The sequence below is a fragment of the Amborella trichopoda genome, chromosome 5 (genome assembly GCF_054954075.1).
Source record: "Amborella trichopoda isolate Santa Cruz 75 chromosome 5, AtrichopodaSantaCruz75HAP2 v2.0, whole genome shotgun sequence".
Lineage (NCBI taxonomy): Eukaryota > Viridiplantae > Streptophyta > Magnoliopsida > Amborellales > Amborellaceae > Amborella > Amborella trichopoda.
Window position 1 is genome coordinate 9,934,304 of NC_142340.1, and position 24,184 is coordinate 9,958,487.

Sequence of the window (24,184 nt, forward strand, 5' to 3'; positions counted from 1 at the left end):
AGAATTAAGGTACACCTCAAAACATCCATTCATAAATAAAAAAATTTGTTTCCGAAGTCGAAGAAGGCAACGAAACGAATAAAAGAGAAAAAACGAGAATGAAAGAAGATACTCATGAATTTTGGCAAAATTACTATAAAAAAACTTCAATCAATTTAGCAAATAAAACCTACCAAATTAGTAAAGACAAATCGCCAATACTAAACATGCAAAATAAACCAAACAAACAGAACATATATAAGGGAATGACTGCTTGTTAACCCCGGAACATCAGACTTGCTGTCTCCCAACTCAGAAACCACTGTAAGGCATTTGATTTGGAGCTCTGCACACCCCCGTACACAATGCCCACTGATAGTCCATATATGATTATGGCGAAATGTGAATTAGGCGCAGTTTTGAATCTCTAATTCCGTTTATTTTTTAGGAAACTGTTCCTAAACTCTAGGATAGTGATTTCCACAACAAAAAATGAGGGGGAGGGGGGTGGTTGGGGAGCTTTGACGATGTGGCAAAGCCAAGTTTCATCCCATGGATGTGGGGGATTGCTACTGGCACCCTCTTTTTGCTATCTGTACCCTATATTTTGATGGGAAATAGTAAAAACATTGATGCAAAGAACAATTTCCATACCTATACTCCATAAGCACTATGATAATTGCTGCGGTAATCCAATAGTCAATTACTTTTAAGATTTCAGGGACAATTCCATATTAGCCCCTTTATCGTGTTGTCAACGGAACCTATTCTTATCTTTCCCTCTGAAACTCTCATGAAGGGCTTCATCCCACAAACAATTCGGAAGGCATTCAAATTTTGCAGCAAGAGCTGCTTCAACTCAGTGAAGAGAGCAATTTTCCTCTTGAACCACCGATTTTCTCATAGGGGTGTATCGAGACATTGCAAGGTTCCAAATGAAATTAAAAATTCTATAAGGTAGAGAACATATACTCATCACCACCTTCTTAGAACTTCAATGGATTTCCCAGAACAATATTCTCTGTAAACATTTTGAGACAGTGAGGTCCAACAAACTAATATTAAATCATATATCTCGATTATACAGGGCAAGAGTCTAAAAAGGAATCCTAAGTAGCATAAATCAGATATGATGGCTACTGTGACTGCACCCAGTAGAGTGCAACAGATGAAAAGATTGTGACCTGAGACCTTTAGCGCACAATGAAAGATCACACCTGTGTTCCCTCAATCAAAGGTTCTCACAGTTTGACAGATTGAACTGACACAAGGTAAATAAATACCATCTGAGCTCATTTTATTGAAGGGTAGTGATTTTATGCAACGGTTGTATCATAGTATAATGTAACAACCTTCAAAAATCATGTTATGCCCATTTGTTTGATCCAAAATTTGAAATATACACTCCTTTCATTTTAATGAACAATCACAAAAAAGAAAAATTTGTAAACACAACCTAGAAAGTATTTTTTTAGCCTAATTAACAAAGACCGTTCATTTTGGTGAGATGCTTATATCAAGACTTTAGAAGGATTTTTTTCATTTCCAAATTTTTTGGATGGCTTTATTTATCATTAGATGAACAATGTTAAAAGAAAGAAAACAATGATTTTGAGTTTATAAAGGCTAAGATCTTGAAATTTACCAAATGAATGGTCTAGATTCGTTTTTGGAGGGGACTCATTTTGACCATATCTAGAGTTCAAATTGAACTTTCTTTTTTTAGGATTGATTATTGAGATGAAGAGAGTGTGTGCAAAATTTTGGATCATACAAATACACAAACATGGTTTTCTAGAAGGGTCGTTGTATTATACTATGATGCAGCCGTTGCATGAAATCATTGCCTTTTATTGAATAGTAGGAATGTCAAAAACCTTCATATTTCTGCATGAATGACCCATTTCGACCTGCCTCTAGCATTTTTTCATATTGGGCCACTCACCAGAGTTAACTAGAATAGATTCCCGTTCACACTTGAAATCCTCAGATAGATGATTTTTCAGGCTTCAAGAACCCACAAAAAAACCTGGTAATCTAGTTTTCACTAGCAATGAAGAAGCCTTCTCCATAACTTTGTTCAACGTGGGACAGATGCAACATCACCTTTAATCCCCATGAAATTTTCCACATAACAAGAAAGTAAGCTTTCTACATGATTACAAAATACAAAGCATGGTGCCAGCATCAACTACAGCATTTCAAATAAAGGAGATTTTGACAACGCTGCACCAGCTTTCCCATACGTACGGGACAAAATATTCAAAGATTGTCACTCATCATCTTGATTTTATAAAATCCACTTTGTGATGCAGCCCCTGTCCTTTAAATTTCTCAGCCAACATCGGTTGAAATCCCTTCTAAATAGTAGAAAAATTAAGTACAGTGGCCACATGTAACTGCATCTCCAGAGAGAGATTGGAATGGATGGCTACTAATCAATTAACTGTAAAGCCATTTTCCCCACCTAGGATTGAAATTTTCTTCTACCCTAGAAGCAAGAGAAAAGTTGATCCATTAATGTGACCATCGCGATTTTGAGATTGTAATCTTTCTAATTGTAATCCTGGGACAGTTCCCAATTGGCACCAAAAAGGATAAAAAAGGATGAAAATGTGCTAGAAATTTGAGAAGAAACTAGGATTTTGAAGAAACTAATAACAAGAAATCCCAGAAAGAATCAAATTAAGCAGCTTTTTATAGAAGTTCATCCTACTGGCTCAACCGTTTGGATGTAAGAGTAGCAATACTCTTGTCTAAGGTTTAAATTTCATCCTACTGGCTCAACCATTTGGATGTAAGAGTAGCATTACTAATGTCTACGGTTTAAATTCTGGCTTGCTCACCTAGAAGAAAAAAATTGAAAATGAGATTCTATTCCTCAAATCCTCCAAAGTTGTGCACACATGAGGACTGCTAAATCAATTCAAGATTGGGGGGGAAACTCTGGGCCAATTGTGCTTGAAGGTAGTATTAACTTTGATTTACGGAAACCAAAATTATCCAAAGGGTAGTAAATAATCAGCAGAATACAAACAAATAAACAGCAAGAAAAAGCTATTTTAAAAACTTGATGATGATGGAACTGTAAATCCTGATGGCTCTGAAGACCATGATGAGATGACAATGATGATGATGATTATGATGATGATGATTATGATGATGATGATGATGATGATGATGATGATGATGATGAGTAATATTCATACCTCATGCCCAATGAGAAGAACCAAAATTGAACCACCCTGCAACCTGCTGTCTGCCAAAACTATATTTATTCATCGAAGCTCAAGCAGGCATACACACTCAATGTGGGGGGTATGTGGGAACATATCTACTGGCTGCAAACTTTTCAGCTGGTAGCACCCTTTGATGCCATGCTCAACCTTTATATATAAGGGGGAAAAAAGAAAAGAAAAGAATAATTAGCTGCTGCAAAATGCAAAAATCTAAACTCCACTTAATTCAACAAATGGATGACAAAAGAAAGTAATGATTTGTACCATGCCATGGCAGAGATAGTCAATGTCACGTGCACATGTGGCAGGATTACATGATACATAGATAATGCGTGCGGCTCGTATCCACAAAAGAAATTTTATCAACTTCATGTGCAAACCAGGACGATTAGGATCTGCAGCAAAAAAGCCATGATAATGACAAAATCAACAACTCGTCTGCTCAAGGGGTGCTAATGGCCGGGTCGACCTCGGTTCAGGTTGAAAGGAGTGGCTGTGGAACTCGAGGTAGTAAATACAAAAGAAAATTTATTTTCGTTTATTCAATATACCTGAATTCCACTTCATGGGGTCCACTATACACTACTGTAAATCAAAATTAAAACCCTAAATACAACATAGGATCTTTTCTTTTACTGCCAAAGCAAATAAACACCATCCAAGAGCAATAACTAATCTTCCACTACATTTTTAAGTACAAAATATGTTCTTGGGAATTCACAGAAAAATATAAAATATGACTGAAAATAACTAAATCAACTGGGAAGACTTCTTAGATGTTGCCTAAAGTCACCCCCAAAGGGCTTGATACACCCCACACCCGATTCCCTAACCGATGACACACTTTTAATTCTTTAGTTCTTTCTGGAATTTCTGAGATAGGGAAGCTTTTCAGGTAAATACCTTTCAATCTGGGGTTTAGAGAGCATAGAAACCTATTTAGGATTTGTAGGAACCCTATAGGATCAAATTAGGATGAGGCTTGAGGGTTTGTTTCTCTCTTGGCTGGCTATACCTCTCCTTTTCTTCAAACTTTTAATCCTTTAATTCTTGCTGGAGTTTCTGAGATAGAGAAGCTTTTCAGGCAATACCTTTTAATCTAGGACTTTAGAGACCATAGAAACCTATTTTAGGATTTGTAGGAACCCTTTAGGATCACATTAGGACTATGCTTAAGGGTTTATTTCTCTCTTGGCTGGATATACCTCACATTTTCTTAAAAAAAAAATGCAAAGTTCTAACCTAGGGTTTCAAAACAATGGCGCCTTGTTATCTTCCTTTTGGGTGGTGTTACCCCATGAGCAAAGGGGAGAGAGAGGCGTGACGTAAAATTTGAAAGAGAGAGAGAGAGAGAGAGAGAGAGAGAGAGAGAGAAATATCAGGGCAGAGAGAGAGAGAGAGTTTTTCTTGAAGTGAGAGAGAGAGAGGTCATGTCATAATTTGAGAGAAGTGTTCAAATAGGGTTTAAATAGAAGCAAATCTTTCCCCCACTTGAAATAGGATGTCTTCTAGGTATGCCTTATCCTATTTACCCAGCTTGACCATTAGGATATTAGGCAATCTGTGGGGTGAGAGATATTAAATCTGAGCCATCCATCCCACAAATTAACTATCATCATTTTGAGCGAAAATTAGGAACCTTATCATCTTATAATTTGACCCAAGTCCAACTTCTATTTTAAAAGTGGTTGTACTTGGGTCAAATTATTACAACCACTTTTAGTATTTTTTGTATCTTTTAAAATCTATAGGATATCAAGGATAATCTTTTTTATTTTGGTCAAAAACAAAACTCCCATTTGAATAAGAAACAAATCAATTTAAATTTTAAAAGATTCCCTAACTAACTAAACATTTAACTAAAAGTAGTACACAAAATAAAATAAGTGGGGCATACGACATTATGTGCGCCCCACAAAGCCACACGTCCCACTAATGGGTGGCACACACATGTAGGGCTGGATCTTTAGTCACTCATCCTAATTCTGAAGATTTTGAAAATACCCTTCTAATGAATTTTCAGCTGATATAAATTTTTAAAATTCTGAAAAAAATTGTAAAAATCATAAAAACATTTCTAATCCAAATATAAAATATTTAGAAGTGGACTGATACCAATGAGTCAAGATTAGCGATAATAAAGACACTCCACTTGACCTAAGAACTATGATCCACTATTATTTTCTCCTCCAACCCAACAAAGACCCATGACCCACAGTCTCAATGCTAGGGATTATGATTGGATTGTCAAAGTTTGTTAATAAACAATGGAATCATGATCCAGAAATGTGGATTTCAGCTCCCCCCCACCCCTTAAGAGCAAGTCTAGAATTTGCCACCACAGTGCAAAGGGGATTCTCTCTATGCACATGTACATGTGTCCCTCCATAGGGCTGCTTCCCAGTAATACGGCTGTCAATGTGTACATGCATGTAGAAGTTTGTTGAAGCTTTGGCCCTTGTTCTTACAGGTACTACAACCGCACACATGAGACCACATAGTTCTCCTGGCCTACAAACACTGTCATTGGGTATCTCTCAGACCACAATAAGGGATGACCCATTGTAAACAGGGCCACAAATTGCCCAACCCGTGGTCAATGCACACTCCCACTAAAGTGTATATTCCATTATAAAGTTATCATTTTTACAAGCTCCCTAGGCATTTCAAGGCCACAAAGGCTAACACAGATCTAAACCTAGGAACTAGACCCAACAAGTCGGGTCGGGGTCCAACAGAGCCAGACCTGACATGATCAAGCTCTTGTCAGGTCCCACCTAGTTTGGGCACGATTTGGAGATTGGCTTTACCCAACCTAGTTATATTCATATCTATCTATGTGTGAGTGCGTGTGGGTGTGTGTGTGTGTGTGGACACAATGGGTTGGGTCAGCCCTGATGGACCTGTAACTAGCTAGGTCCAAATCCGTTTTGGTTCAGGACCCTACCAGGCCAGGCAAAGTGAACTAAACTAGGCATGATCTATTTACAGCCCTAGTTTGCTAAAAAACAACCTAAAGGGAATAAAAGATTATATTCTTCTCTTTTCATATGATAGCTCAAATTTTTCACGTAGTGACATACATTTGGAAATTTTTTGCCAATTAAATAAGATCAGAAAAACCATTAGACATACATATAATCATAATGGAAGTTGTTAAATGAATGCTGGTTGCTCTCGATCTCCTATACCACATTAAATTGGGGGCTATTTTTGCCAGAAGACATCATATTGACTTTATTAAAAAGAAGGCTGATTGTGAGTTTGCGAGAGGAAGACATCCCTGAGCATACATCTTACAACTTGTTTCAGCATGCACAAATGACGAATGTCCCACACAACCAAGATAACTAAAATATTTCGTCCACTACTAAGAGACTGACACTATACAAGTCAAAGGAAATTTGGATAAACAAAAGTAGATGCAACATTACTCAAAAGTCCACAAATCAACAATGTAGCACCAGACTTCAGATGGACAAGAAGGCAAACAGACTAGTGGTTAGAAACCACCAGCGCCTTAGTTTCTGACTGCAGTTACATAGTTATTCCCCAAAGTGGTAAATTTAGATATTGGATCCTCTGTACACCTCTCATTAGGGCCTTCATACTATCCATTTAACAACATCAGTTTAGCTTTGTTTCAGAATGTCTTTATTATTCTTAGAATGGCCCAAAGAAGCTATATGTTAAGAACAGAACCTCGGGACAAGAAAGTACCTAAAATAATAATATCAGGAGAAGGAAAGTCTTTCCCAAAATTATCATTGATCTTGTTTAGATCTCCTTGGATAAAAGCAGCATTGCAGATGTTGTTTATTTTTGCATTCTGGCGAGCATCTGCAACAGCTTGAGCCACAACCTCATAACCATAAACATGTTTCACCCTAACATTAAGAACCGACGGGAAAAAAATAACAATGTGAGTCTTGTATGAACAAGAAATGATCGACATCCCAAACTTAATGAAAGAATCAGCAAATCAAATCAGTTCAGAGAAGATATACTTCTTGGCAAGTGTGAGACCAATTGTGCCAGTTCCACAGAAGAGATCGAGGACATTTTCTGAACCATCACCCCTAAGACCAGCACATTCTTCGATCAGCTTATACAGAACCTCAGCCTGAATGAAAAGCATAGTTGTTAACAGAAACAATCATTTATGAAATCGAGGCAAACGGAAGAGGGAATAAACAATTCTAAAACCTAGGTAAAGGAAGATGGATGATAAGGAAACTACAGATGACAACTGAAGTTACACATCAAAACTAAAAGATTATTCTTATACTAACTTACATGAGGTGTCTCTTGCAAGAAATCACCATCCAAAGAAACTATGACCACAGCTCAAGCTAAGACATTAACACAAAAAAAAAAAAATTCAGATATAATACTTATACTGCAACAAAAGGAAAGCCAGCGATATAATATTTATAAAGTAACTGCAACAAAAGGAAAACCAGCGTATCCAAATATTCGATCATGTGTACATATGGTCCATGCGAGGAACTTCATACAATGCAATGATTGCACACACTATTTGCTTTGGGCAAACAAACATAGATCCCCTCTTCTCCATCCTCATCAATGGTTCTCCAAAGGGATTCTTTCCTTCTACCAGGGGACCTTCGCCAAGGAGACCCCCTCTCCCCTTTTCTCTTCACCATTTCAGCCGAGGTCTTCAGTCAATCCATTTCCAGAATGTATTCGGCTGGGCTTTTGCACGGTTTCACTGTGGGCCACCACGGGCCGACAGTCACACACCTCCAATATGCGGATGATACCCTGGTTTTTTGCAATGCCAACCCTGAGGATATTGACAACCTCTTCTTGTTTCTCAGATGTTTTGAGTTCGTCACCGGCTTTAAAGTAAACTATGACAAATCCAAAATGATGGGGATCAATGTTGACCAGACTTCCCTCAATAGCTTTGCTGACAGTTGGGGGTGTGGGACCGAAAACCTTCCCTCCAAATACCTCGGGCTGCCTCTCTCTGTTTGGGCAAGCCTAAAAAGTGGCTATGGTCTCACATAGTCGACAAGGTCGATCGTAAACTAGCAGGGTAGAAAGGCCGCTTCCTATCACCGGGAGGTCGATTGACTCTCATCAAAGCCACCTTGCTAACATAACGGTCTACCAAATGTCATTGTTTCATATGCCAGCAGCCATCAGGGCTAGGATAGAACAACTGATGAGAAGGTTCTTTTGGTAGGGGGATGCTTCCTCCAACAAATTCCATCTTATTGCCTGGGAGAAACTATGCCTCCCCAAAAAACTGGGAGGACTCGGGATCAAAAATCTTAGAAAGCAAAACATCGCTCTTCTAGGCAAATAGAGTTGCCGATTGGCAACCCAAAGGGACCGACTGTGGACCAACATCCTCAAGCATAAATACCGAATACCAACCTCACCTTGGATTCCAGACATCAAGCCTAACCAGAGATCTTTTGGTATTTGGCAATCCATTTGTGGGGCACATCAACTCTTTCAATCTCTTATCAGGTTCCACCCTAGAGAGGGGAACCACATCCTTTTATGGCAGGACCTTTGGTTGGGCCACACCCCTCTCGAAAGATTCCCTGATCTATACTCTCTTGCTCGAAGACAAGGCGTTACTATAGCAGAAGAGATCTTGGAACCTTGTTTTCAAAAGGAATCTTTACGAACTGGAAGTTATCCACTTCACCGAACTAGCAGCTGAACTTCAGACCATCTTTCTAGCACACAGTGGTCCAGATAGCATCATTTGGTCCCCAACTGGTTCTAGAATTTCTCGGTCTCCTCGTTCTACCAAAGCCTTTCTCAGGTTACAACAGTACCAGTAGCTCCTTCACCCTCGGTTTCACAGGCCTGGGTCTCCTTTGCCCCTCCCAAAATTAAGATTTTCATGTGGCTAGCACTTTGCCAAAGAGTGCTAATAGTCGACCAAATTCAACGCAGAGGCATCCCACTTCCAAACCGATGTGTCATGTGTTTAGCAACAGAGGAAACAAACGACCACCTTTTCTTGCACTGCCCCTTTGCCCACAACCTATGGGGGGGGATTCTTAATCTCTTCGAGATCCAACACCCGAGCATGTTTCGTCCATCCTCTCATCCATCCAACCCTTTCCTTGGCCTAAATCAGCGATTTTACTTTGGAAATCTATGGTGGCGGCCACTATTTGGGCTTTTATGGATTGAGAGAAATAACATAATATTCCGGGGCGAATACTCCGCGTGGATTAAAATTCTCACCAAGCTTAAATCCACGGTTGTTTTCTAGGCAACCAATCATCATAGCTTCAAAGGAGTTTCCACCTCAGCTTTCTTTCAGGATTGGAGCTCGGTCCTAAAGCATAATCGTAAACGCCCAGCCCGGGCTTCCCTTTGGAGCCCCCACCACAAGACTGCCTTAAACTGAACTTCGATGAATGTTCCCTCGGTAATCCAGGACCATCCAGAGTGGGAGCCATCATAAGGGACCATCTTGGCACTACAGTGGCTTCCTCCTCCATCTACATCTGCCACACCAATTCGGTGGAAGCCGAGGCCTTTGCACTTCTGGAAGGACTCATGCTCCTTCAAACACTGAGTTTGAACTCTATCTTGATTGGGGGAGACTCGCAGAATACCATTTTGTGGGCCCAAAGAATTCCCTCTTCACCCCCACCCTAGTCCCTAGAGCACATATTTGATCAGATTCATTACTTGTATAGGGATATGGACGTCTCATGGATGCATACCTGGAGGGAGGGCAACCAGGAAGCAAACGCCCTAGCTAAAGAAGCGGCTTTAACGGAGGGATTTTAGAAGCTAACGTGTGTCACTATCTGGATTTTTGGATCCCCTTCTTTTTCTTGGTTGCTGTTTCTACACTGTAACCTTCTAAAAGAAGGCTTTTGGTTTCCTTTTTCTGGTTTTCTTTTCCCTAGAGCATTTGACTTTGTGGTTTGCCTAGGCCTTTTGTACTCATCTTCTTTCTTAATTTAAGGTTAACATTCTCATAAAAGAAACATAGATAACTAGGAAAATAGACAAGATTGGTGATCTCAAAAATCTAAATTTATTCCTCCAATTTGGCACTAAACCATACAAAGCCCCATGATGCAATGGACATCCATCTGATGTATGATAGTAATCATGGTCACAACCTCCAAATAAAGGACAAGAAACAGAAATGGAAAATGGATGGTAATATAGAATACATCGGGAAATACAGAACATTGTTACAATTATAGAAAATTTTATGGGGAAATACAATACTGTAGTAATAGAAGAAGAATGGGAAAGAAGCAAAGAAAACATGCCCCCTGGTAATTCTTGAGAAACAATAAAAGCACATGGAAAACACATGGAACTTGGGAGCACATGAAGTAGCTTGGTGGAAAGGCAATGGAATCTGGGGAGACCTAGAAGAAATGAAATGAAAGGAACAAGGAGAAAAAATAGGTAAGGGTATGTTTGGCAAAACAGAATTTCAATATTCAGATATTAAAATTCCAATAAAGGCATTATTGGCTTTTTACTTATTTAAATTATATATTATCTTGATATAAATTTTTTGGTGCCTGTATGCCTATCTCTTTATATCATTTCTTCAAGCACATTGCAAGCACAAATCAGACTAGGGCTCCAATAAGTGAAGTGATTTGAATGAACATATCCAACAGCCCAAAACACAACATGTTAGAGATTAAGTATGCAACTAAAAAAACCCACTTGTTTCTTAATATATATAAAAACCCATTAACCATTACAATTCATCTCTCCATACATGGTAAACTCTCTCTCTCTCTCTCTCTCTCTCTCTCTCTCTCTCTCTCTCTCTCTCTCTCTCTCTCTCTCTCTCTCTCTCTCTCTCAACCCAATCAACCGCAAAGATATTGATACTCAGAAATGTTGGGAATAGAAACGATTTCAGAGAAGGCAAAGAGCGATGGATGAGAAGTGGCCTCTATGATGACATTAACTAGAGAATTTGCTTTGAGACTCTCTCTGCCTTCTTCACAAAATACTCTATGAACTACGCCTGTTTTTGTTCGATATCCATGGATTCTTAGGATGGAAAAAGGCTTAAAACCAGTAAAGCCTTGAAGCCATTAACGAGAGTGATGGAAGAGGAAGGAGCAAGAAAAAGTAGTGAATGTATAGCTTTTGAAGAGAGAGAGAAAGAGAGAGAGAGAGAGAGAGAGAGAGAATCTTTATTTTCCTTTATGAAGCCATTAACGAGAGAGATGGAAGATGGAGGAGCAATAAAAACTAGTGAATGAAGAGCTTTTGAAGAGAGAGAGAGAGAGAGAGAGATTGTTTATTTTCCTTTACGGACTTAGGGAGAATACAGGAACCGCATGTTATTGTTGACAGGCAAGATGAATCCTGCAAAATTCAAGTGTTACTTGAATTTTAGAGAATACAGATTTGAGGTCTTTATCTTAATATTTGAGGATACAATTTTGACGTATCAAATGTGTATTTTCTCTTTCAGCATTCAAACTCTTATGATCACTTAAAATTCTGAAATATTCAGATATTTGGATGCAATCAAACATACCAGAGACCTAGAAGAAATGTAAGGAACACTAAGAAAAAATAGGTAAAGTTTCCGTAAGAACAACCTAGAACTACATGTCAAACGGATGGAGTTGCATAAAAGGGTTCACAAAATTAAGAAGATTTTGTGAGGTTTATTCTACATAACCTAAATAGAATCATTGATTAGTGAACTGACATTAAGGTGGAATATGAAAGTTTTAGAGGGCCCACCAAGAAAAACAAGAGTGAACCAAATTCTACATAACTCTTGGTTTTATGGTCTAGTACAATGTTCCAAAAAACACCGGGCGAGGAAGCCGCCCAGGTTCTGGGTTCAAGAAGAGGGGCACGAGGCAGGGGAATATAAGTATACATCATAAAATATTAAAAATCCTATAATCCAAAAAGTTCCAAACCCTTGTAAATTTGTAATAGATAGACTACTAGCACAATCAAAAATAAAATATAATAGTAATCAGTAAATTAGTAATACAGGTACAATCCATAATTCATACTCCATGCTCCATAGTTCATATCATGCCATAATCCACAGTTCCACACAATAATACAACCATACAATAAGAGTAGATCGGTAGAAACTAGAAAATAAGAAAAAGAAAATATACAATCTAAGACTCAACACGAAGAGTCAAGTGTCTTCAATCATCATTAGAAAAACTAGGGTAAGCCTCATCAAATGCATCGAAATTGAGGTCATCATTATTAGAGTCATCTCCCTCTTCAACATAATGCTCGTGCTCCTCCGTTTCTTTTGAATGTGCCTCTTCCTCATCTTCTTCTACTCCCCTCTTACTTTGTGTAGATAAAGCCCTATGAGTCTTAGCTGCTCTACTTGGTGCCTCTTTACCCTTGTCTTGCTTTTTGTGTTTTACTAAACTCAAATATTGCTTAATCTCCTCCTTGGTGACCTCAGGAATATTTTTATACAGAACAATACCCCCCTTAATACCGGAAAGTTGTTTCTTGAACTGGTAAATACCCCCATTAGTATCCTTTCAGCAATAATTACACATTATACAGTTTTTGTCATTTAGATTTGGGTTATGACTATACTTCTAACCCAGATCACCACTTCTAGAAGAACCGGGAGAAGATATTTCCATATAACAAGGCTCATTTTCTTCCTTTTTTGATTTTACTAAATTCAAATATTGTTTAATCTCATCCCTAATATCTTCATGAACCTTTTTATAAGAAGCAACATTCCCTTTAATGCTAGCTAGGTGTTTCTTGAATTGGTTAATACCCCCATGGGTATATTTTTCACAAAAAATACACCTTATACAATTTTTACCATTTGGTTTCGGGTTATAACCATACTTACGACCTGGATCACCCCTTCTAGAAGAACCTGAAATAAATTATCCAAATCACAAGGCTTTTGTTCCTGTTTGTGTTTTACCGCACTCATATATTGCTTAATCTCCTCTCTGATAGCTTTAGGAACAATTTTACAAGGGGTAACATTCCCCCTAATACCGCTAAGGTATTTTTTGAACTGGTTTATACCCCCATTAGTATCTTTTTTGCAATAATTACATCTTATACGATTTTTGCCATTTGGATTTTGGTTATAATCATACTTCCAACCCGGATCACCACTTCCAAAAGAACCCGAAAAAGGCATTAAAATAACAAATAAAATCCCAAATATGAAGATTTTTAACTAACATTTTTACTCGAACTTCAATCTTCAATGTTTGAGATGTTTCACAATCTCAAATAACTTCCAAAAATCATCTAATAAGCTTCAAAAATCATTAAAATCACATCCAAACCAAAAAGACGATGTTTGGATCGATTTTTTAAAACTCTGAAATACCCAATCAAGCTCTTAGAAATGTAAAAAAGTGATTATTTTAAAATATTTTTCTACTCTAAAGGTAAACAAAAGGGTTTAGGTCACACAATAACATAAACACCCCTTTTTCCCCTTATTTAGGCATAAAAAAGATGAAAAATGCCCCTCAACAAGGGCCATTTTCTCCCCCTGGGTGGGGCGCAGGCCCTAAGCAGCTGCCCAGCCTAAGCGGGGTCCCAGGAGCGTAGGCGACCGCCTAGGGACTCCCTGCCCAAGATGCCCACCTAGGCCTGGGCAAAGCACCTCCCCTGAACTGCCTAAGCATTAGGTGGGCCGCTTTTTGAAACATTGGTCTCGTATGTCTAGGGGAATTTGGTCAACATGGTAAAGATGGCTACTAAAAATGGCACAACACCTTGGGGAATTCGTAATACCATGCAGAAATTTAAGATACCTACATTGGACACAACATGCTCTTTTTTCCATTCATCCCCTTTCAAGATCAACTGTGGTCTTACAAACCCTACCAACGGCATGGATGAATCTGTTGCTTCATCCAAATGCGTAAAAGATCATAGTCGCACTTAAAAGCCGAGTACTCTACTATAGAGTTAGCAACCCAAAAAAAAAAAATACGACACGATTGAAATGAAGCAGTAAAGATATTGGCTTGCTCAACTCAAAAAAAAAAGCATTGAGCTAGTAGTAAGTCAAGTATAGAAGAGGCGTATGATTATCGATGATGAACATCAAGATGAAGAGATGTTCACCAAGTTCACAATGTTAGATTGTTGGAGAGATGGTTACTACAAGAGGGATAGGAAAAATAAAATGTGCAAGGAAAAAACTAGCTCAAAATCCCGATTAGAAATATGACCAAACACTTCACATGCATAGACTATTGAGTACATAACATAACCAAAAGAAGCATGCATCTAGCCTCTGAGGGCTTACACAAAGTACGCAAGAATGACTCAATCTACACTTCCACATTTCTTGCTATGTTTCTGTCACATAGAATAAGTAAAATAAAAGGATGGAACACTCATGAAATCGACCGTGCACCAAATCAAGTTTGGAGAAAGAGGCACAAACAACAAAAGAAGCTATGATTTGGTCCATGCTTAGGTTGATCAACTCTGCAACATACAAGCACCTTGCAATCGATGTAGTGAAAGGAGATGAGGGAAGAGTGAGAGAGAGAAAGTCAACATGGCTTCGCAAGGCTTGTTTTAGGGTGTTCCTTGCAGGGCAACCCTATTGCTAAGGCACCCAAGAACAAGAATAAGGAGAGATGAGATAAGTGTATCATGGCTCCTGCCTCCCACCCATGTCATTTTACACAGCTTATTTTTCCTAAAAAGTTGATATGGGGCCATGTTTTGTCTAACGCATGTCAAAAGAAACCCAAGCAAAAAAAGTACCAAAATAAACAAAATGGCACCTTTAAAATTAATAACTTTGTGGGGTAATCTTGGTCATTTGTAAAGGAGTAGTCATGGTAAGTAAAAGATTTTGTTTTTCCTCTTCTTCTTTTTTGTGTGTGTATCAAAACAATGGAGAAGAATCCCATGCCCGAAAGAACATTGGCTGATTCAAAGGCTGACACTAGAGGTCTAATCAATTTTAGGTGAAACTATTGTAACGTTAAAACTCTTGTAACATATCGCTACTCTTGTGGTCCTTATTGGAAAGCTCGATTCATTGTTGCTATCATAACTTTTGATGTTTAAGTAAGAAGAATTGTGAACTTTGGACCTGACTGCATGGAACTAGGGACAATTCCTGCAATGGCTGGTTGCCACAGCAGAAAATGTTTTATGAACCCTAAATCAATAACTATGCTAGGTCTTATTAGAACTGGATATGGTCCCAGTCTCTTCCATTTCCCTTATATTTCTATTTTCTTCTCAAATTCTGAGCCGGCTGATTTCACTGGAGGGCACCCTCATAGGTACAGGCAGATTGCAGATCCAGCAGCAAGAATAACAAAATACAACACAGTTGTGAATACAGATAGAGAGCAACACGTTTAAAGAAATTTCCACAAACAGAATGGAATCTATGGTTTACCTCTTCGTCAGTAAGGAAATTGAGACTATTTAAAGATCTCAAACTGAATAAGAAATTTCATGATATGATGCACAACTCCAGGGCATTAATATTTTCATTTTTGTGCAGACATGGGAAATGATAAATGAAGTATATTGAACAGCTATTTTTATGGATCTAAAAGTGTTCTCTTTCGATAGCCCATGTCCAATTCAAGATTAAAGAGAAAACTGAAAACATCAGCAACATGTTTGAAGAAAAGTCAAGCTCAAACCACCCAACTCTTGCAGATTGGTATCCACGTGCAATTGTTAATAAAAGTCCTATTAAGCATTAACACATAATGAGCGTTATACTCTGTAACAGTTTACCTGGTGAGTGTTAGTCTGGAAGAAAGAGTTGGCTGATATTTGAAAGGTAAGCCCTCTAAGAACCTCAGTAATTGTGGATTTACCATATAAAATATGCTCTTCCTCCCCAACAGATGTGTTACCAACAGAAGTATTTACATTGTTAATGATGCATGCCTATCATCAAGAAAATGATTGTTAGCAACAAAAGAATAATCTTTGCCAGATCAAAGAAAAACTAGATCATACATTTAACCCATTCAGTATGAACCTTTTGTCATCAAGTATACATTGGTATGACAAAAAACTCTCGAGAAAAATGTCATTTCTTTCTTCTTTGATAATTTTAACAAAATAACTAATTTCACATTCTCTAGTAAGAAAATAAATTACCTGAAATTGGATCAGAAAATTCCAAAATTTCCATAGAATCTTATGTCAAGTTTTGTGTGCAAGAGAAAACAATTCAATAGTAAATAGTAATTAACCATCTTATTTTTGGTAGATGTCGTGTTCAGAATTATCCAGTCAAAGTTGTTTTTTGTTTTTTGGGAGTCGGGCATCTGGCTTGATGGTTAAAGCTTTAAATGGTCCCTATATGTTTTGATTTTCCTAAACATTATCTTGTTCGATGTCGTCCTCCTTTTTCTTTTCTTTTATTTATCCTCCTTGCTCCTTGTTGTATGATTTCTTGGTCGTATGATTAAACATATACTGAAATGTGGGTATCGGTTATTGCACACCACACGTCCTTCAATAGAAAAGTATGTAGTTCTAGTAAGGAAGCAACAAGATCCATATAGGAACCACTTCTATCCTTGTCCAATAGACTAGACTAGGCTTTAGCAGTTTAAGATATTGGCTCCTAAATGACCTGAAAATTTCTGTGTCCACGACTAGCTTCTTTCTGGAGAAATGTGGTTGATCCAAAGATGGGAATACAAAAACATTCATAGAGATAGTGTTCCAATTATCTTCGTTCTGATCTTAGGGCTGATCAACTTCAATTTTCCAAACTGCACCTCCTAATCCCTGGGCATAAACCACATCCCTCAGTCTTAGTGACAAATAGTGGTTGTACAACAAGAATCCTCTAGATCTTGGGGACATCTGATAGTGGAGGAAGACGCCCAAAATATCATCACCTAGACCTCCAGGCAAGCTCCCCCTCCATGGTAACTTATGCCTTTGTATGACGAGATTGAACTTATATGCAGGGATACGCCCGTCTCATGGATGCATATGTTGAGGACGCCAAACGCCTTCGCGAACCTCCTGGCAAAGGACGGAGCCAAAGCCCATGAGGAAGACTAGGTTCACAACACCTCTCTTGCATCCCGTGGGCCACACGCAGTATAGCATAACTTTTGCTCTCTCTGTAAATTTATAGCAGACCTTGTAAGGGGACTTATTTATAACCCCATCTTTCTATATTTTGTAAAGGGACGAACCTATAGCCCCATTTTGTATAGGGCCTGAGGGCCTTTTCTTTTTGGCTAAGAGTCCCATCCTCCAGAGTGCTCTTGTACTATCTCAGCATTGTAACTCCTCTTTTATGGTTAATACAATTGTCAACATTTCAAAAAGAAAAAAAATCATTATAGAGCACAAACCAATGTCAACCATGGGCTATTGCCACAATATAAAAATGTGTCAATGTGTCAGACCAGCACCCCACATCCTAAAACTTGCAAACAAGACATATTAGCATCAAGTACGTGAATATGCTGTCCACGCAGACATCTTTAATGATCATACATACATACATATGATGCAGACATCTTTGAATAGTCTAAAACACATGCACACACACACATACACATACACATACACATAGGAGCACGCCCGCACACATGCACACACACACAAAAGAAATGATTCTATGGGCCCACCAGCCTATAGCATAGAATAGGTTGAAGGTAGGACTGAAGTAGAAGAGATGAAATGAACGGACAAGAATGGCAGACTCATTTTACCCAAATTTTTTATTGAACTCCTATTTTTTCATTTTTTATTTTTTTTTGAGCAACTAGATTAGACCTACTCATGCACAAAATTTGGCGCCCATCAGACCCCTACTTTTCTTACAAATCCTAATTTTATGAACATGTAGATCTCTTTCTCCTTCGATCTTGTCTGTCAGGCTTATACTACATTATAGGCCAGTCGGCTCATAGCGTGCACACACACGTGCACTTGCAAACACACACAAGCTCTCGATATGCATGACCTGCAAATGCTTACAACAATAAATATCTCAAAAGAAAACGAAAAAAGAATCACAGGAAAGGACAGGCCCTAAGCGGAGATACCTCCAAGCCATCTGTGACCCACATGCTATGAGAAGTCCAGTACCAGTAATCTGTTTAATATTGCTAATCCAAGACTTTACCACAATCAAATTGACATGTATAGTCACTCCAAGGCTACTTGAATAAAAGTTGCTTCTGCCCTCACATTCTTATACGGAAAAAGTTTATATAAGGTCTCAACCTTATATTGTACAGGTAAGGTGCACCTAAAAAACCCATCGAAAAAAACTATTGTCACTTGAAAATTCTCTAATTGATCATCTTGACGTAGATATATATAGATATGAAAGAAAAAATGAATTTCAAGTCCTAAAAATAGTGTATCTTGTCACACATTATTTAGACCGTCCGTTTTCAAGATTTCCAAGTGCTTATAGATTTGCTAGATTTGTATCATTTCTGGATCTTTCAATTTCATTATAGGATTGGAAAGTAGACTTTTAAGCCATGACAAGGGTTTTGTACGAAAATACATCTTTTAATGAGATTTTGAGGTGCACCTTACCGTTATTGTTTAAGGTTGACACCTTATACAAACCTCACCCTAGTCTAGGTAACTTTTTGAGGTTCAAAGTTGTATTTGATCCTGTACTCTTCAATACAGTCACTAAAGGTTGTCATTTCAAGCTGCATTTGTTCGAGAACTCCAATTAGACAACTATCTTCAGATTAAACCAAAGTCGCGGGAAAGAAGCAAAGAACCTAACATCAGATAACAAAACAGGATGCATATGCCCATCATAGATAAGGGAAAGCTTCTATGCTTCCCCCACAGCATAGAAGTTCTATCCTCCCCCTTATCCAACCGTCCATTTTTGCTAGGATTGCCCCAATCACAATGTCACGTCTCTACACTATTTTATTTTTAATTTTTTTTCTATAAACTATTTTGATAGCAAATTTTGGACGTCTATTCCTCTATTAAACTCGCACCAACGAAGAATATAAAAAAAAAAATATTTTGAATAATATAAAATGACCAAAATACCCCCAAACATTTTTAGGGGTATTTTGGTCATTATTTTTTATCAAAAAATTATTGTTAATATTTTTCATAGGTACACCCCAATGAGAAGACGGCACGTACCAAATTTCACATTCAGAAAATTTATATTAAAAAAATTAAAAATAAAATACTTTGAGACGTCGGATCTAAGATTAAACGGTGAGTGGCTCTTTTGATAAAAAATGGACGGCTGGATGGTAAGGGGAGGATAGAACTTCTATGCTCTAGGGGGAGCATAGAAAGCTTTCCCCATAGATAAATGTCAAGGAACAGATGTCGGTCAAAACAGAAATATACTGCAGATTTACTTATAAGGAGCAGGCTCTAGGGGACCACATGAAAACATCGACAACATATAACAATGAAAGCATTGACTGAATGTTACCAACTTGTTGGCTGCACAATAATAACTGAATAACCTCATATGTATTATGTAGGAAAGATTTGCAACACAAAACAACTCAGAGTGATCCTGTGAATTATTAACAATGAAAAATACCATTTCAGGAATAGTTGTTAACTTCTGGATAAGAGGTCGCAATAAATCCGGATTGTAGGATGAGGTCACAAAATTCACCATAAGCTCTGGCAATCCAGTCTTGACATCCCTGAGAAAATGACCATTGAATGATGTATTTCATTGTCTGAATGAACCTGAACAAATTATACATCACCACCCAAAAAACATTGAAGGTTTCGAACAACAAAATACACTTCCGACTCAAATAAAACAGCAGGTTCAAACTATGAAAGCATCAATATTAGTGGAAAAAGCATCATCCTCAGGAAATCAAAATGAGAAATGTAAAGAAGAAAAATACAATCAAACAAATTGCATGAAACTGTGTAAGTGGGGTGGGAAAACACAAATTTTCAACACATGTAAACAGAAGAACAATTAGTGATAAGTGCTAAAAGCAAATTTCTACTCGAAAACCATCTACTACCATGAAGCCAACATTCATTCCATCAAATTCTTGAGGCAGTACAATCTTCATCAATCAGTACCCAAATATATATAGCTCTCTCACCTTTGCAATCGTGACATGTTGTTCATTCCTTTAAATTTTTTGTTAGCCAAGAAAGTTTTGAGGAACAGATAACACTGCGGCTTCCATTACGCAAATCAGGGACCACGTGGACTCTTCATACTTCTATATTGAATTATGGGAAAAGAACCTTCTTAAAAAAAATTTATTTTGAAGAAACCTTCTTCAAAAATCACCGCCTACATTCTTACCTTCAGGAAGGGTTGATGCATTCAGAAGAGATTTTCAAATTTTGAGCAAGAAACTGGAAGATAATATTTTATACAAAATAAACCATTCATTCTTTCGCTATGAAGTTTGCATAGGCTCTTTTAGGCATGCCTTCCAGCAGATGACGATTGTACACAATGTAGAAAACCAAAGCATCTAGGAAGCTTAAACTAAAAAAGAATTTTAAAGAAAAAAAAAACAGGTCTGCTGATAAAGTATGTACAGTCCGCACCATGAGACAAAAGATCAAAAATATGTTTTCCAGGAATAATTTAGTTATCGAAGTAGGTTAATGTGTACATGTCCCTGACAAGTTTCATGGAATTATGATTCACAGATTCATGAGAATCGCCAAATTATGGTTCAAACTTAAAATTTTGAACACATAATTGTGATCTATCATTGGTCAAAGCTGATCCCCCTAGGAGCCAGGGAGTATTCCAGAGATGTATATATCTACTGCCAACTAATTGTCTTAAATGCATGCGTGTCCACCGCACAAGACTATCTCAACCCCTGATTTATTTACCAACCGCTACTTTTGATTGTCTTTGTTCACTTGGCACCCTACTATTCCCATTAAAGATAAAACTAATCCAATGAAGAAAAACAAAGGAATTTATATCTTTATTGAATCAGTCTTTACTGAAATCCAATGGAACCCCCCAAAAAAGATTCAGAGATCCCCTCCCCTCTGTCTCTCTCTCTACACTGGCCCATGGATATTAAGCTTTTGGATGATTTCAAGTCTAGGTCTGACAAAATGTTAGAATATGAGAAACCCTCCCAAAGAGAAAGAATAAGAATGATTCTCATCAAAACTGATTGATTAATTACAATGCAGGGATTCATCATGAATATATAGTATATACAGACATATCGATGTAAATATTCATCTAATATGGGGCGCAATTGCATCCCATGACGCACAGCTAGAGGTTTCCACACGAAAAGGCAACCCAAGATAGTCAAACTCATTTACTTTTGCTTAGTGAAAAGACCTTGCCCAGCTTCCACTTGGCTCAAGTCCCTAAGCACCATTCTCTCATTCAAATAATCACCATCCTCTCATTAAAATAATCTTCCTTCAACCAACTCATTATAACAATAACTAAAAAATGAATATTCATCTAGTAATGACCTGATGATTTGCCTTGCAGCTAGGAATCCATGTCTCATCTAGTTGTTTAGTAGACACAAGTGCACAATCCTAACGAAACAAAATAGAACAAGAGAAAGAACATCAAGTAAGAAATAGGGAGTGTCTCCAATGGAGAAATCAGCCCAAAACCTCAAAGAGAAAAATCATGCAACAAAAGGACTGTTGTGACTTCCGCCAAATGGCATATATATCCACCCATAACAACCCTAAACAAGTCATCTGGATGATGAACCTGAACAATTCATTATCTAACTAAAAAACAGTCTGAATTCAGGTAGCATAAACCCCCAAAAAACTCCTATAACAGAAATATAAAATTAGTGTCCAGCCACTATTTGAAATAGGAAACATCTCCTAACCTAACAACTTACCCAAACAAGTCAAAACAACCTCAAATTAGTCTTAAAACAGTTCTCTACTAATATGCTCCTGCACCAGTTTAGCAAAATATCTCTTTGAATTAAGATTTAATAGATCCTAAACCTCAGACATTCGTTGTAGGGTTGGTTTCAGCCCCAACCCGGGTCAGCCTTATTAAGTTATTGGGCCAGCTTGGCCCGTTGCCCAATTACTAATCAGGACTCGCTGGACAAGCTCAAAACCAGCACAAACCACTAATGCCCGGCCCTGAAGCGGAACCGGCCTCGGGCCAGGGCCAACACCACCAGACTAAGGTTTATTCAGGATGGGACAAGCCACGCCTATTAATTTAGATTTTTAATATGGGCATACTAACATACATTATATTTGGTGCTAGCTCTTATCCTTCACCATGAGCAAAAGACATAATTGACCTTCATCTTATAATCATGGGGGCAGTTATGACATGGATAAAATTGAATTTTTTCTTAAAATCAATTCCTCAGTGGGTCCCTTCCCCCCATCCTCATTTGGGATGCTTGCGACCCTATTCTTTCCCCGCTCCTCCCTCATCAAATCTATTTTCCTCCACCCCACCTTCCCTTTTTACTAATGGATTTCTTCCCCTTCCACATGCAAGCCATAAGAACAACAGGAAACAAGGAATTAAATGGCTTATCTACGCAGAACCTCTCTCTAAATGTAAAAATAGCAAAAGAGGACCATTGATCTTTCTCTTGAAGAACCATAAAAAAGGAGCCACATCTTTCCCTCTGTCTAAAAGCAAGTAAAAATATCTTCCACTTGGATTTTGGGGATTGTTTTGGATAAATGTATACAACTCCCTCAGTAGAGCTGTAATCTAGGATTTTTTTTTGCACAAATGAAAACCACGCCAGATCTCAATAGATTATCCAGACATCCCCAAACCAATCTCCTCCTATGGACTCCCAGTCAAACACTCAAACTTAACTGTTTGACAGCAAGCATTTCCTACCACCTATATTCCAGGCACGCAATGAAATACCAGAGGCTTTGATCCAAATCTGCTTGCATTATTTCAAGAAGCTTGAAATCTCCAGGTTCCATCTATGGAGGATTATCATGGTGCCTCTTAAGCCACAAGCTCCACAAGAGAGAACATGATTGGCAAATACCTCAGATGGAAAAGAGAAGATGATGTCTCTGTTGTCCAGAAATCAATAGGAAATTTGAGTTGGCAAGTGCCATCCTCTGGAAGCACTGGTAGATCTGAGAAGAAACTATCTCCCCAAAGATGGATGCCTCTACCATAATGGCCGGCTTACTGTTCTTATAGCTAGTGTTACATCCTTGTTTTTGAAATGGGGGTGTGATCAAGGTTGGGTATTTGAAGTCCTTGGTGATACTGAGTTTGTTCTTTTTTAGGGTTTGTATTGGGCATTCAGGTTGGAGGTACTACTGATAGAGTTTTTGACAATAAGGGTGAGAGGCCGTTTTCAGAAAATGAGTTGGGTTTATATGTGGTCAGGCTATGCGGGCAAGGGCTTAACCAAGCTGTATACAGGATGGGATAGTAAGGCTGATGAGGTAGGTGATAGGATGAGAAATATCCATTGTAATGGCGTTAATGGTAAAAGTCACGGAGTTGGAGGTAGGATTCTGGCCTTTGTTAAGGATGTTGCTGGCAGTCTGTTTTCACTCTTCCCTGTCAGACTTGGCCCAGCCATTGCTTCCTCTCACAGCCCCTAGGCAGGGCCATTCAATGCTTGGATTTTAGCAACCAAATCAAGAAATTCAATCATAGGGGAGAGAGCACTGAAAAATTGAGAGGTGAAGCCGAGAAGAATGCAGCCCTACCCAACTTTAACTTTTCAAGCGGAGAAGAATGCAGCTTTACCCAACTTCTAAGTTCCCCACCAACAAGATCTTAAAGTGATAACATAACATGGCATGTCAGCATCTCGAGGCATCATTTTAACATGCCATGCACAATGGTAAGTGATAGCATTACAGATGGATCATGTTATGCTTGTGGTCTCATTTTTTTGTTATCAACTCGTGACCTCCATTACACCCTAAACCTAGACCCAATCAATACGACAATACCCAATTCATATGCTACTGATGTAAGGATCTTTGAGGCCAGT

The 24,184-nt window shown here is 38.2% G+C and overlaps 1 protein-coding gene across 7 annotated transcripts in view; it reads right to left on the reverse strand.

The window, feature by feature from the left end:
• Nucleotides 1-24,184, reverse strand: part of LOC18443678 (RNA methyltransferase family protein) — a 35,677-nt gene that overhangs the window by 903 nt on the left and 10,590 nt on the right. For 3 of the 7 annotated variants that reach the window (XM_088867403.1, XM_006853860.4, XM_088867405.1), the window contains exons 5-10: nt 19,774-19,882; nt 15,978-16,133; nt 7,226-7,341; nt 6,939-7,105; nt 3,483-3,613; nt 3,189-3,365 (exon numbers count right to left, since the gene is read on the reverse strand). In XM_088867403.1, the coding sequence (XP_088723529.1) occupies nt 3,258-3,365; nt 3,483-3,613; nt 6,939-7,105; nt 7,226-7,341; nt 15,978-16,133; nt 19,774-19,882 (787 nt within the window). In that variant the 3' untranslated portion in view covers nt 3,189-3,257. Of the gene's footprint in view, nt 1-3,188; nt 3,366-3,482; nt 3,614-6,938; nt 7,106-7,225; nt 7,342-15,977; nt 16,134-19,773; nt 19,929-24,184 lie in introns of those variants that run through there. The other 4 variants (XM_088867407.1, XM_088867406.1, XM_088867404.1 and 1 more) reach the window with 3 other exon arrangements.